At 49.5% G+C, this 14740-nt stretch overlaps 2 protein-coding genes across 4 annotated transcripts in view; one reads left to right on the top strand and one right to left on the bottom strand.

The window, feature by feature from the left end:
- Window positions 1-14740, top strand: part of ATP6V1E2 (ATPase H+ transporting V1 subunit E2) — a 67190-nt gene that overhangs the window by 43127 nt on the left and 9323 nt on the right. For both annotated transcript variants that reach the window (XR_006595536.1, XR_006595535.1), the window contains exon 2: window positions 13895-13987. The gene's annotated coding sequence lies outside the window, so the exon portion shown is untranslated. The remainder of the gene's footprint in view (window positions 1-13894; window positions 13988-14740) is intronic.
- Window positions 6428-10924, bottom strand: TMEM247 (transmembrane protein 247). 2 transcript variants are annotated; one of them, XM_045054169.1, is made up of 3 exons: window positions 10705-10924; window positions 9696-10034; window positions 6428-6631 (listed from the first exon to the last, which is right to left on the bottom strand). In XM_045054169.1, the coding sequence occupies exons 1-3, from the start codon at window positions 10819-10821 to the stop codon at window positions 6443-6445; spliced, it is 645 nt and encodes a 214-aa protein (XP_044910104.1). In that variant the 5' UTR covers window positions 10822-10924; the 3' UTR covers window positions 6428-6442. The 2 variants fall into 2 exon arrangements, with proteins under 2 accessions (XP_044910104.1, XP_044910105.1); XM_045054170.1 differs by having other exon boundaries at window positions 10725-10899.

The raw sequence follows: 14740 nt of genomic DNA, 5'->3' as shown, positions 1-14740 counted from the left end.
GGGTAAAAAAATGGAGCTTTTTTTTTTCACCTGTTTTGGGATTTTTGAGTCCAGAGAAAAATGATTAGTTGAGTGGGGCTGGGGGCAGAGGCCAAGAGGGGGAAATGCCCTGGAGGAAGACTTGGAGAGCCTGAGGTTTCTTGAGTCCTGTGATTAGCAGCTGCTAGCCTGGAGCTTCCTCCTGCCCAGACTCTGCTTCTAGAGCCAGTGGGTGGACAAGGGGTCCACATGGCCCGGGAGAAGTCCTGTCCTCCCCACAGATCACCAGACTCAGCCTCCCAAGTCTGCTCCCAGGGTCCCCGCACCTTTTCAAAAGGCACAGAGCCCGCTCCCCTCCCTCTGGCTGATGGGGTGGCCTGGGACATAGCCTCTATACCCTGAGAGTCTCCTCACCTACCTCCAGGTCTGGCCTCATGGGCTTACCGTCAGGGCTGTGATCCCTGCTGTGCTTGGGAACCGCTGCCATCGTGGGGGTGGAGGGTACACTTGGTTTCCAGGCTCTTTTGAACAAGGAACCTGGCATTTTCCTTTCACGCTGGGCCCCACAAATCGGGAGCCCGTCCCCCCCACTTCCCCTAGCTCTCCCAGTCAGGTGGCAGTCAGGACACATTCCCTGTTCCTCTCTCACTAGCACCTCCCATTTGTATAGCTCTGCATTATCCATTCCCCCCTCCTCCCCCCATCATCCGTACCTGTCACTACAGCTTGTGACAGCTAAGACCACCAACTCACCGCTGAAGAAAAGGCCTTATGGGAGTATTTGTCCCTTCACCATAGGCTCCTTGATGCCACCCCTTTGTTCTCCTTGAGAAACAAAAGTGCTACCTGCTGGCACTATCTGTGACCCCCTCCTGCTTAAGGGTGGGTAATTTGCAAGTCCAAAGCTGATCCTGCTCTTTGCTCTAAAGAGCTACCAAACCCTTTGAGGGCGCTTAATAAATACTGACTAGTGAGCCTCAGCTGCTGCTCCTTTGGCTAATTAAATCTAAATAAGTCACAGACTTTAAATTATGCAACAAGGCTTGGCCAAAACAGCTGAAAAAATGTGGGAGCCCTAGCTTTGCTGCTGTGCCCTGTGGAAAAATCCCATCTTTTAATCATGCTTAACCTTCCTGAAGGAAGAGTGGCAACCTTTAAATAATGAATGAATGCATATTAGCAAGATTTTCCCAAGCTACACGTGTAGAAGCTAGATCAAAAAAGGGACAGAGGCAGAGACAGGCCTGGGGGGATTCCGGAAGTTTCTGGTAAATCCCTGAGTGCTGGGATAAATCATTTGGTTCCTCAGAAGCCCAGAGCCAGGGCTCATGAAAAGGCACAGAGGGAGGAGGGGCGGACACAAGGCCACCCTGGGCTGTGCCAGATGTTGGTGGCCTGCCCCCCTCCCCCTCAGCACTTCTAGGGGCTACAGGCTCAGTCGTCCTCTTTCTCCTTCCCATCTTGCCTCCACATCCCCTTCTGGAAGATCCTCCAGGCCAAGAGCAGTATCTTCATAACAGAGGACAGGTTGAATTGAATTGAATTGCATCACCTACAGTAATACGTCCCCTGAGAATCCCTGGGGATATTGTCAAATGGAGCAGTTAACAGTGGGGTCTGGGCAGCTGGGGCTGGGATGCTGCATTTTTACGATGCCCCAGGCAATGCTGAAGCTGCCGGTCTTCAGATCACAGGTAGAGCAGCCAGGAGTTGGCTTTTACAATACGGCTGCACATTGCAATGAACTGGAGCACTTTTGAAGTGACTGAACCCAGATCGTTTCAGTTAAATCAGAATTCTGAAGTCAGACCCTATGATTTGGTCCTTTTCTCCCTCACTAAGAGTTTCGGTAATTTACAGGTCATCCAAATGAAGCCTAGAAACCTTAACCAGCTTGCTTGCAGTCACCTGCTCAAGTGAGATTAGAAAAAGAGAGGCCAGGAAGTGGCCTTTGGAACTAAGCCTGTTCCCTCTTCCCTCCTGCAGATTCCAGCTGTCTTCAGGATTCTGCTTTTGTCCTTGGGCTTGGGGTAGCGACTTATGTGATTCCATCTGGGGAGCAGGAAAGATTCTTCTATCTTTCCCTCCGGAAGCCTGCCTAAAAGTTAACTATTAGTGTTTGATTGTTTGGACTAAAGCTGAGTGGCCCTTTATAAGGCACAGGATCTGTCATACCCTCAGTCTTTGGCAGCTTGGGGAGAGACGAGACGGGGAGTGGGGGCACTGGGCTCAGTTCTGTGGAATCTGGGACTTGGGGGGGAGACTCTAGGAGCAAACTTGCATCTTGCAGCTGTGCTGAGGGCACTCAGCACAGACGGGTGTACCGTCTAGTGCCCCGGCCCCAGCCAGGGCTGCTGTCCTGGATGTGTAGGGCCTTGGGGCCTCAGGCAGAGGTCAGGAAGATGAAGGCAGAGCTGCTCCAGCCGCCCGTCCAGAGGAGAGGTCTGTGACCTTCCTGCTGTGGTATGTGAATGCCGCCTTAGGGCAGTAGTGCTGCAGTGCGCCAGGCCCGGACTGGCCACAACTGTGCCCCCAACCCATGTCTCAACCCCACTAAGACCGGCGCAGGGCTGGGAGTGGAAGCTGGGTCTAAGAAAGCAGGCTATGCTAGACATAGTTATTTGATTCTTCGATATCCATCTCTCCTGCCCCCACACTAATTCTCCCTCCCCAGAATCCTAATTTTGTTCAAGGCTGCAACGGTGCGCAGGTAAGAAACTTCCCATCTCAGAAAACATGCAGCTAAGAGCAGCCACATGACCCAGTCTGACCAATGAGATGTAAACAGAAGTCTCTGGGTGAGTCTTTCTAGAAAGCTTTTAAAAGCTGCCTCTTTTCTTTCCTCTCTTTTCTGAACTGGAGTTGTGGATGTGGTACTTGGGGCGGCAGCAACCATTTTATAACCATGGGGCTGAACGCCATAGGGTGAGGAGGATAAAAGCTGAGTGCTAAGTATGGTGGAGGAAAAAGCAGCCTGGGTCCCCTCTGATTTCCTAGAGCAATTTCACCAGTCGCAGACTGTCTTACCTGGGACTTCTGAGTATGTGAGAAACGTAAGTCACTATATGGTTAAGCCACTTTGGTTGAGTTTCTTTTACAGCTGAATGCAGTCCTCCACGTGGTCAAGGCAAGAACATGGTCCCCAGGAGAGAGGGGGAAAGGAAGTCTTTTTTTTTTTTGAGGGAGGTTTCTATCTCACACTACACTCTTCAGGGATTCTGTTTCCCAAAGGATTAAGTTCATATTCCTCAGACCAACATTCAAGACCATAACATTTGGCCTCCTATCAATTTTCTAGGCCTCTTACCCTTCACACCATTTATTGGAGCAGAATGAGCCTTCTCTTTCTTCTATACACTGTGTATACACTCCCGTCCTGACCTTAGTTTGTGTGAATTCCCTCTCTTCCTTTCTGCCTATCCCGGGCTTACCTGCTCTTGTGGGCTGCTCTTTTGAGAGGTCTTCCTATCACCCTGGGTTCCAGGAAACTCTCCTTTGATTTCCTTCATCACTAAGGCCTGTGTGCGACATTTTCATGTATGTTAACCTCATCCTGCCAGCAAGGCTGTGAAATCCTTCAAGGCAGGATCATGGGAGCATAGTCATGTAGGAAGATCACGTGTTTAGGAGTCAGACTTGAGATCTAAGACGATTTCGGGTAAGTTATTTAACCTCTCTGAGCCTCAGTATCCTTATCTGTGAAATGGAGATAGTAAACCCTTCCAGGGTTTGAAGAGCGTCTCCATGAAGCATTTAGCAAAGTGCCTGGCACGTTGGAGGTGTTTGAGATATTCTTGGATGTTGTCTGTTTGCAACCCCTTGACTATGCCTTCTTCCTATGTTGTACAGCTCTCTCCACGTTCATCTCTCTCCCTTCTGATTTTCTGCTCTGAATTTGAACCAGGAGAACTTTACCACGTTTGGGGAGTGACCATGAGCTGTTCTCATTTTCCCAGAGGGCAGATCTGACACTACCAGCTTCAGTCTTCAGTCACAGGACGAGGAATAGAAGGGAGATTTCATGCCCCTTCTAAGGATGGGATGCTAACTTAACTGTTTGAGGGAGTTAATTAAGTCTTTCTCTGAAGATTTGCAAGGAAAATGGATGTATTTAAGTCCAATTTACCTGGCAACAGGGCAAAGAACTAAATGGCCTTTTAGCACTTGGTATTTTTCTTTTTTTTTTTTTCAAATGTTTATTTTTGAGAGAGAGAGAGAGACAGACCATGAGCAGGGGAGGGGCAGAGAGAGAGGGAGACACAGAATCCGAAGCAGGCTCCAGGCTCCGAGCTGTCAGCACGGAGCCCGACGTGGGGCTCGAACTCACAAACTGTGAGATCATGACCTGAGCCGAAGTCAGACACTCAACCGACTGAGCCACCCAGGCACCCCAGCACTTGGTATTTTTCACAAACTCCCAGTTCCGTCTGCTATAACAAATACCTGGACCTTAAATCTTTTTGATACCCTGATTTCCTTCTCCTCTTACTTCAGTTCCACCCCAGATCAAATAAGATGAGTGTGAGAGAGGACCCATAGCAAAAACACCTATCATTCGAAGTTTAACGAGAAAGGAGAGTTTTCCTACTTTCAGGTAAATACGTGGCGCATGCAACTATGAATGGGAGTGGTGCCCCGAGCTGGGCGGGAAATGATGAGTCACTGCAGACTCACGTGGCTCGATAATGTGTTCAGACATCGAGTCCCAGGGCAGTGCTCTTTTTTTCATGTGTCTTCACTGAGTATCTCTCACAGAGCCCGAGGAGACAGAACCGTATTCTTTCGTCCGTCTCAAGGCTGAGATCTATGCCCCAGAAAAAGAGGGGTTATGACAGACTTGACTGATTACAGAACTGTGTCCACCCTCGTTCAGTTTGCTGCATTTTCCTGAGGGCCTCCTGTGCCTTAGTCAGGTGCCAGTCCTCCCCGGGCAGGGTTGGTGGGGCCGGAGCAGCTAGATGGCCTGCTAGCAGTGTGGTGTGTGTGTGTGTGTGTGTGAGGGGGGGGGGGGGTAGGGTATTGGCGATGGGGGAGTTGAACTCTTTGTTACATACATACCGGGAACCCCATTTTGTGCCTACTCTGGACCCTCTAATGTTCAAAGTCGGCTCCTTTTCATTGCTGCTGCCTGTTTATTTGGGGGTGGGGGGACTGTGTGTGTCGCTGTTATGGACAACTGCTTATTTGCTATGCATCTGCGTGTGTGTATATGTGTGCATGTGTGTGTTTGGGATTTGAGGGTTGAGCTGTGTGGCCTGTTTTTTTTTTTTCTCCTCCCACTTTTCACTAGTGAGCACTGCGGACTTGCTCTGGGCCCTGTCAGGCATTAGAGCCTCCCTTCCCCAGTCCCCTGGGAGCAGGCAGGGACTATGCTCTCGAAGTCTCACCCAGGCAAGCGCTGCTCAGAGGTAGGGATAGCCTTTGCCTATCAGATTCTGACAGGCCTGTCCTGGGCTCCCTGGGGCTTCAGAGGCTTTCTCTGAACTGCCTGTTGCCTGAGGGTAGGGTCTTCGCCTACGTGACTGACTGTACAGTCCTGCTCATGCCCAGTGTTAAACCAACTCTTGCCCACGGCCTGGCGCTGCTCTCCTGACATGTGTGCGGAGCTGGAAAGAGCTCGGGGAGTCTTGGCTCCTGTATTAGTTCCTTGTTGCTGCTGTAACACTGTACTACCCACTTAGTAGCTTAAAGCAACTCAGATTTATTCTCTTTACAGTTATGGCGGTCTACAGGTCTGTCTAAAATGGGTTGGCAGAGTTATGTTCTTTCTGGCGGCTCTCAGAGAAAATTCATTTTTGTGCTTCTTCTAGTTTCTAAAGGCTGCTTGCATTCCTTGGCTCGTTCCAACCTCCACTTCTCCGAGGTCACATCCCCTTCTCTCTCGCCCTCCTGTCTCCCTCTTGCAAAACCCTTGTGATTACGTTGGACCCGTGGAATAGTCCAGGCTTATCTCCCCACTGGGAGGCCTTTAATCACATCCCAGAGCCTCTTTTACTATGTTAAGGTGAATTCACAGGTTCTGAGGATTGGGACAGGCCCATCTTTGGGGGGGCTTATCCCCGAGCCTACCACAGCATCCTCCACCTCAGAGAAGATCTGTGCAAATGAATAGATGTGGTGGATCCCGAACCAACCTGGTCATAGTATGATTCCTGTGATTCTAACAAGGCTTTCCAAACCCCTTCTCCCTCTAGAAACCTCCCTAGCTTGATAACTTCTGAAGTCCTCCTCTTAGGGCGTAAAGTATCCTCAACCACACTGAGAACCCAGGCTTAGAACAAGGCCTGAATGCGTTTCTTCACACTAATATGTAAATGGTTGACAACAGAGCCTTTCCTAACAGCCATTTCTGATTGGAGGGAGGCTCGTATGAGGGAAGGAGAAGGCAGGGAGGCCACAGGCCGACTTGGATCATGTCCTAATTACCCATGGAGGTTCCCAGTGATGGAGGGAGCGAAAGCACCTAGAAGTATGACCATAAAGTTTTAATCAAACAGAGCAGAATGGCCGCGATGCAGAACAGATAGTGTTTGGAGAAGAGGAAGAAGACCATCTCCTTGGTGACATAGATTATGTGTATAAAGATGAAGCAGTACAGGAACATGGCAAACTGGTTCTGGGGGAGCAGGAGATCCTGGAGGCCTCCGGAGAACTGTGAGGGAAAGAAGAGAGTGGAGCTGGCCAAACCGGGCTCGGGTGCCAGGCAGGTCTGTGTGTCAGTCCTGCTCTTGTCCCCTCTGGAACGGGACCTGGGGCAGGTTGTCTTCCTCATCCCCCGCTCACAAGACTGCAAGAGGAAGAGTGGACCGAGAACCGAAACATTCCTAGTCAGGTCACTGGCACGTGGAGGAACTCATGGGTTTTCACTTCTTGGGTCTGCTTTTAGCCTTCCTGAGCCAGGCTCCAGGTGACACCTTCCCTTCTCTGTGCGTTCTGTGCTGTAGCTGAGTCACACAGGTGGCAGTCTCTCTCTGACTCTGAGGTCCCCAGATCTGGATGCTGGGTTCTTGGGAATGTTCTCTGCATGGTTTGCCCTGACATTCGGCCTTGTTTTCTGGACAGCGGCACAATGAGAGGATGTCCCTTGGGCACAAGTGACTGTTTCTGACCTCTTGTACTGGCATATGTCTCACAGGGTCAGTCTGTGGTCTATCAGTCTAAGGTTGGGTCTCCCTGGGGGATAGGTGGTGAGAGACAGGTGATAGAGCCTCCCGAAACCCTCACGGTATTGAGGAGGAGGAAAGCAGCTCAAGTTAGTTCTGGCTGATTCTGCCTGTGTTCTTGCTGCTCATTTCTGGAATCTATAGAATTGAGATCCAACAAGCCTCCATTTTAACTGTAGAAAGCATCAACATCGAAGTACAGCAAAGAAGCTGATATAACTATTTTGATCTGTAGTTAAGAAGGCATCACCCATGGTTTATTCTTTAAAATATCTTTTAAAACCATGCCATGTTTTTTTGTAAGCAGGCAGATGGCAGGAGCTGTGATACCCCAAGCTGGCTAGAAACAGACAGAGATACTTTTCAATACAATGAAATCGATCTACCCACCCATTCATCCAGAAAAAGAGAGTGGGGAGGGGCTTAAAAATCAAGTCAGCTCTCTACCTGTCAATAAATGCACAACACGTGAAATACTTTTGTAAACGATTATGAAAGACAGCAGTTTCGGACACACCATTGTTGGAGTAACCACATACAATGTGAGGGCAAATAAATAAACCCGAGGGGGCAGAAAATGACTCCAGGAATGCCATTTCCAAAATGAATAGCAAGGCAGGTTGAAGAGCAGAGGAAGAAACCCAGTGTTCTAGAGGGAGGGGTGGCTGCATGGGCCCTACTGGGCACCTATGGACCTGCTATGGCTCTGGGTCCATGGATTTCCAGCGGCCCCAAAGCAGCCAGCATATGCTTTCAGTCTAAAATGCTGATGGGTGATAATTATGATATTGACAACCAGACATGCATTTGTGAAACCTTTTAGACTTTTCACAACACTTTCCACGGTCTATCTTTTGAGCAGAAGACAGACAGCAGATAGGACCATACACCCAGGGTTTCAGCTCATCCAACAAGAGTAAGCTTTTCAAACTAAAAAAAGGGAAAACAAATATGATTAGAAGGAGGCATAGAGCAAAGGCACAGTACCTTAACCACAGGTGCTTTAAGTAGTTTCAGTGTCCAACTCGGGACACATTTTATCCCAGGATACTGAGAATAAAACCCCAAGCCTGGACATGGAACTTACCTGTGAGAAATCAAAAATCTGAGGAATGTGCCAGAATCTTAGAGACAAGCAAATGTTTGTTCTATTTTTTCTTTAAAGAGGGAGTAAAAAAGATGGGATTCTGGAGATCCCACTTCCATCAGCTTGACTTGGCTTAGCAAAACCATTCGGTGTATAATTAAGCAGGCATTTTGTGAGCAAGAAAAAAATGATTAATTGTTAAAAGCCAGCATGTGTTCATTGAAAACAAATCATGCAAAACCAATCTCATTTTCTCAGGGAAAAAAAATTGACCCGTCAATTAGGGAAATTCTATAGGTAGTGTAATAACAATTATGGGAAACTGTTTGACGGTGTGTCTGTCTCAAGATAGTTTTTCTGGACAAGGTAGAGAAATGTGAGCTGGATAAAATGTGACGCAAGGGTGGTGATTAATGGAACATTGCTAACCTGTAGGGAGATCTTTTAGTGGTATTTACTTTAGGTCATATCCTCCTCAACAATTACAGTGATGACTTGGATAAAGACAGAAGGCAAGTTTCTCAGAATTGAGGATGACCCAGAGCTGGGAAGCATGGCTAATACATTACATCCCAATAAAATTGCCAAGTGATGAATGTAAGTTGTTGCATTTGGGTCAAGAAGTGAATTGCGTGAGTGCATAAAAACGGTAATAGCTAACATTTATTGAGCGCTTACCTAATCTGCCAGGCTCATTGCAAAGCACCTCACATGCAGCCTATCACTGAATTCTCACGGCAACCCTATGAGGTAGGTACTGCTTTCCAGATGCAGAGCGAGGCTCAAGGAGGGTTTGTAACTCGCCCAACGCCACGCAGTTCATACATGGGAGAAACAGAGTTTTAACCAATCCTGTCTGATTTTAAAGCCCGGGCAACCTGCTTTAAACAATGGCGTCTTGTGTAATTTAGGACTTGTGGTGGCCCAATCACACAGTGCTAAGTCCTTCACATCTCATTTAATCAAGAATAGGATTTTTTATCCCCATTGAGTACAGGTTAGGGGAGAGCGGCCCATTTCTTGCCACAAGACGTCTAAGCCTTAGATGGCAACAAGGCAGAGCGAACAGAACCAATGCAGCTCTGATAAGGGGAAGGTGATGGTTTTATCAAAATCCACTGGCCAGACTGCAGGAAGGCTCACATCTCTTACACAACAGGCAGAGAGGAATAGAGAGTGGTGAAAAGATGTTGAAGACTTTTCCCTGAGGAGGGAAGCTGCGGACAGGTGGGTGGACAGGTGGTTCTGGGGCCCCCTCCAGGGTCAGGGTCAACTCTCCTTAAACAGTTGATCTCAGCCGAGCAGGGCAGCTCTAAAGCAGCCGGCAACCCATCTCTGGACCCGGGGCAGGGTGCAGGGGTGAAGCAGGTCAGGCGGGCTCCCCATGCAGGCAGCCCCCAGCCCTCGGGCGGGGGGGGGGGGACCTGAGGGCCTCTGGCCAGCGCCCCCACCCTCCCGGCACCTACCAGGCGGGGCATGGCCTGCTGCTGCAACTGCTCCATCACCTCCTCGTGCTGCCGCTGGCGCTCGTTCTCCTCATGCAGGTACCTGAGCCGCGTCAGCTCAAACTCCATGCGCACCTTCTCCAGCTCCATCTCGGCGTTGCGCTCGGTCCCCGGGGTCCCGGGGGTGGCCGGGGCCGGAGGCAGCTCTTCGAGTTCCGGTGCGTCGCCCGCCTGGCCCTTGGCGGTGGGACCGGCCTTGGAGCACAGTGACTTGGGCGGCCCTGGACAGCCTCCGTCCTCGCGAGCTTCCATCTCCTCCAGGTAGTGGTAGGAAGAGTCTGGCTTCGGGGACTCCGCCTCCTGGAGCAGCAGCGAAGGGGCAATTCAGGGGCCTGGGGCCGCCCACATTCCCCCACAGCACATCTACAGCCCCAGGCCACAGTGGGCAGGGGCGTGTGAAAGAGGGCTATGACCTGTAAGGATCTAGAGTTCTAACCAGAGGTGCACTTACCTGGAGTTACACGGAAGGACAGGGCACACTGACGGGAAGGAATGGCACCCTGGAGTTGCAGGGGGAGGCTTGGGGCGTTGAGGTAGAAGTCTGACTTCCTGATGACTTTCCAATCACCACTGGTGAAACTTTCCCACCCCCCCACTCTATGTAACTCTGAGGCCAGTTATACACCCGGTCCTCTCTGGGCTACAGAGGGAGGAACCTCCACATAGAGGACCAACAAAAAAGGGCTACGGGGGAGCCAGATCCCAGTCACAGAGGGAGGAAAAGGCCCTGAATGGGGCGCTAGACGGGAGAGACCAAAGCCAGCTTCCAGTGACTTCACAATCTCATCAAGGGCTACCTGGTCCCTGGTGACAGCTGGGGGCCAGTTGTGGGGGTGGGGTGCACATCACCTGCTCTTGTTAGCAGCTCTCTGGGATCCCCTAGCGCTTAGCTCTGATCCCATGTTCCCTCAACACTGTCCTCCCTGTGTAGGGACAGGCTGGGGCAGTGAAATGAGGCACCCCCCCTTACCAAAGAAGGCCTTGACTTCCCTTCAGACATGGGGTCATCAGGCACCACCTTGGGGAAGGCTGGGCCGCTTTCTCCTGCTCCCCGGGCTTCCACTGATTCCCTGTCCTGTGCTGCCATCCAGAAAACTACAATGCTGTCAACTGCAGCCAAAGGACATCTTTTGAGGTGCTGACATTTGGTCTCGCTGGATTCCACAGGTGGGCCACCATCACAATCCCCTGCCCTCATAATAACCCACATTCTATTAGTTGCTAGGGCCCCTTTGGCAGAGGGTGTGACACACCTTTGAGGTCCAGTATGAAGAACTGCAGGATGAGTCTTTGCCACCCTAGGGACTGCTTTAGAAACTAGAATTCCACCACTTGAAACCCAGAGTTCCATCATTTGAAATGTCTTCCCTTGGGTCCCTCTTTTATTTGTATGTATGTATGTGTGGCTATTGATTGAGGAGGGGAGGGGAGAGGGAGAGAGAATCCTAAACAGGCTCCGTGCTCATCACAGAGCCCAATGCAGGGCTTGAGCTCACAAACCATGAGATCGTGACTTGAGCCGAAATCAAGAGTCAGACGCTTAACTGACTGAGCCACACAGGCGGCCCCCCATCCCCCGCCAGCGTCCCTCTTTTAAAAGCAGACTGTATTGGGATGAGTTACAGTTGGCTCCACAAACTCTGTTATAGGCTGAATTGTGTCTCCCCTCCTAATTCATATGTTGAAGCCCTACCCTTCGGTTCCTTAGAATGTGCCCTTATTTAGAGATAGGGCCTTTAAAGAAGTGGTTATGTTAACATGAGGTCATTAGGGTAGGTTCTAATCCAGTATGACTGATGTCCTTATATGAAGAGGAGATCTGGGCACAGACACGCACAGAAGGAAGGTGGTGTGAACATAAGGGAGAAGAAGCCCATCTACAAGCCAAGAAGAGAGGCCTTGTGTTAGTAGTCAGTGTTCTCCAGAGAAACAGAACCAATAGGGGCCATACATATATATGATCTATTATAAGGAATTGGCTCACGTGAAGAAGTGGCATGATCTGCTGGCTGCCAGTGGGACCTCCAGGAAAGCTGGTGGTGTGAATTCCAGTCCCAGTCCATGGCCAGGAGAAGACCGATGTCTCAGCTCAAGCATTCAGGCAGAGAGAACCAATTTAGTTTTCTCCCACTTTTTTCTACTCAGGCCCTCAAAGGATGAGATGATGCCCATGCACAATGGGTAGGGCCTTCTGCTTTACTCAGCCCTCCAATTTAAATGCTAATGTCTTCCAGAAATACTCTCACACACACTGAGAAGTTGGGTATCCCACGGCCCAGTCAGGTGCAGACAAAATTAGCCACTACAGGGCTGGAACAGACCCTTTCCTTACAGCCTTCAGAAGGAACCAGCCCTGCTGGCACCTTGATCTTGGACTTCCAGCCTCCAGAAGTGAGAAAATACATTTCTGTTGTTCAGGTCACCCAGTGACTTTGCACTTTGTCGTGGGAGCCCTAGCACACTGGTACAACTCCCATTATTCATAGAATGGATTGAGGGAGACCAGCAAAGAAACTGGGAGACTGGGGAATGTACTTTGCCCTCTTCAGTTTTGTGAAAATGACAAAAAGCATTTTTGGTAGCTGGAGGCAAAATTGCATTACGGAAAGAGAAAGGATTGTGTTTGAGTTTTAGCTTTACTACTCTCCCTAGCTGTTGTCCAAGGGAAGGTTATTTTATCTGTCTGTTGCTCGGTGTACTCATTTAGAAATGGGGGTAAGATTTAGCCACTTCCCTACACTGTGGCACTGACATGAAGACAAGAAAGTATATTTGCCCGCTACCTGCCTCTATAGGGGCTAAGGCAATGGTCATCATCATCACCATGATCATAGTGGGTTTGTCACTGGAGAGGAGAAAGTGCTTAAGTTCTGCCATCTTGCAAATCTTACAGTTTGAAAACCATGGCTCTTCCCTCCCAGCACTTTAATGGTGACCAGGAGAACTATGTCAAGATTATTGTGTAAGATGTTGATACTGCCTTAAGCACTAGGAGTAGGATTGCTAGATAAATAGAGGATGCCCAGTTAAATTTGAATTTTAGATAGTTTTTAGTATCAATATGTCCTAAAAATTACATGGGACACCCTTATATTTAAAAATGATTCCTTGTTTTTCTGAACTTCAAATTTAACTGGGGATCCTGCAGTTTTATTTGCTAAATCTGGCGATCTTAACTAGGAGAGAGCTACCCAAAGAAACAATTATATGTGACCAAATAATGAACTGTCGTTAAAAGTCACCAAGTACTGGGGTGCCTGAGTGGCTCAGTCAGTTAAGTGTCTGACTCTAGATTTCAGCTCAGGTCATGATCTCATAGTTCATGAGTTCGAGCCCCATATCAGGCTCCATGCTAGCAGTGTGAACCTGCTTGGGATTCTCTCTCTCTCTCTCTCTCTCTCTCTCTCTCTCTGCCCCTCCCCAGCTCTCTCTCTGTCTCTCAAATAAATTTTTTAAAAATCACCAAGTACTAAAAAGCATAATAAGGGTTATGGGTAGTTGTATTAGCTATCTATCAAAGAACCATAGAATCTCAGTGGTATAAAACAATAAACATGCATTTAGCTCAGGCATCTAAGAATTGGCTGATCTAGGCTGGGCTCAACCAGGGGGCTTGCCCAAGGCAACTTGCTTCCACATGTCCCTCATCCTCTTCTTGGGAACAGTGGGTTAGCCTGTGCATGCTCGTTTCATGGCAATGGAAGAAGCACAAGGGTCCTTGGAACTGGCACACCATCACCTCCATCTTGAGCTATTGGCATTGGCCAATAATATAAGGTGGTCATATGGCCAAACCCATGTGGTTTGCCCACTACCTGCAAAGGTGGGAGTCAAAGGTGGGAGAAATGTACTCTGCCTTTTTAGTGGGAAGAACTGGAAAGACATGCAGTAAAAGGTATGGTAAAAAACATATGTGGTACGGCTAGAGGGCAAGATGAAGAGTTGGGGCCCTTAAGGCAATGTAGTCATGTTAGTAAGAAGACCAATGCTAATATGGTTGGAGCAGCTAGGGAGGGCTTAGTGGAAGAGGTGACATGAAGGGTGGGTGGAATTCAGGCAAGAGGGAGGGATCTGCATGGGCAAAATCTCAATTGCTAATTATTATCCATTTTCCTCTCCATTTCTGCTCTCTGCCCCTCTCCACGCTGACCTTTTCCCAGGAGGCTGACTTCCATGTAGCTGCATCAATTTCAGCAAAGCAGTATATTCTAAAGCAAAATGGAATCTATGACTCCCATTTCCCCTGCCCTGAGGTAAGATCTTCACACACCTGTCCTTTAGGGGACTCTGCAGGAAGCTGGGGATATGGGTCTCACAAGCCTTGGCCTGGTTTCACACTCCTGGCAGCACGAAGAGGGTCTTTCCTCCTCCGCTGTGCCCAGGGAAAGGCAGGGTATGGCAAAGTCACATGAGGGAGCGAGGGAGACAGGATCATACGGGAGCCCAGCAGGGACTTGGATGGCGGGGCCTCACCAGGGCCTTGTCATGTTGGCTTCAGCAGCTGAGCTGGTCACTGTTAGAATGCTTTGGTTCTGGTGGTTCTGCTTCTCTGTGTCCTCTTTTTACCAGCATTCTCCACTTTTTTTCCTACCTCATAGCTTCCGCGTATTCAGCTAACTCGTTTCAGGAACTGTGGCTTCTAGTGGCCCTCCAGGGCCCTGACTGCACGGCCTCTCACTGTGTATTCCGTCTTATGTTTGTCCTAACTATCTTAGTCACTCATGACTTCCTAGTAGACTTTTCCAAAGACAAGAGTCAGAATGAGTTGGGTTGTCTGGGCACCGCTTCTCATTCTAGCCACTGGGGAGCCTGTGGTCAGTGTGCCTCAGCCGGGTTCAGTCCCGAGGTGAAGTGGAAGCTTGGGGAGAGCAGGGACACACAGTGCACAGCAGCCTAGGGTTGTCCGTAAGCAGGAGCTGTGGGGGTGGGGGTGGGGTGGGGTGGGAGGGTACGTTTCCTTTAGAGGGAGCACTGGGTGCCCCAGGCAGCATGTTGAGGATTTATGG

The sequence above is a fragment of the Felis catus genome, chromosome A3 (assembly GCF_018350175.1).
Source record: "Felis catus isolate Fca126 chromosome A3, F.catus_Fca126_mat1.0, whole genome shotgun sequence".
Taxonomy (NCBI): Eukaryota; Metazoa; Chordata; class Mammalia; order Carnivora; family Felidae; genus Felis; species Felis catus.
The sequence above is the reverse complement of the archived record's forward strand: the minus strand, read 5'-3'. Positions and strand labels throughout refer to the sequence as shown.

Excerpts from the sequence above, each read along its gene's own strand:
- TMEM247 (XM_045054169.1), bottom strand. The coding sequence starts at position 10,821 with ATGGCAGCACAGGACAGGGAATCAGTGGAAGCCCGGGGAGCAGGAGAA. Across the intron at positions 10,035-10,704 it reads GGAAGTCAAGGCCTTCTTTG|GAGGCGGAGTCCCCGAAGCC; the intron begins GTAAGGGGGGGT and ends CTGCTGCTCCAG. Across the intron at positions 6,632-9,695 it reads AGCAGGCCATGCCCCGCCTG|TTCTCCGGAGGCCTCCAGGA; the intron begins GTAGGTGCCGGG and ends TTTCCCTCACAG.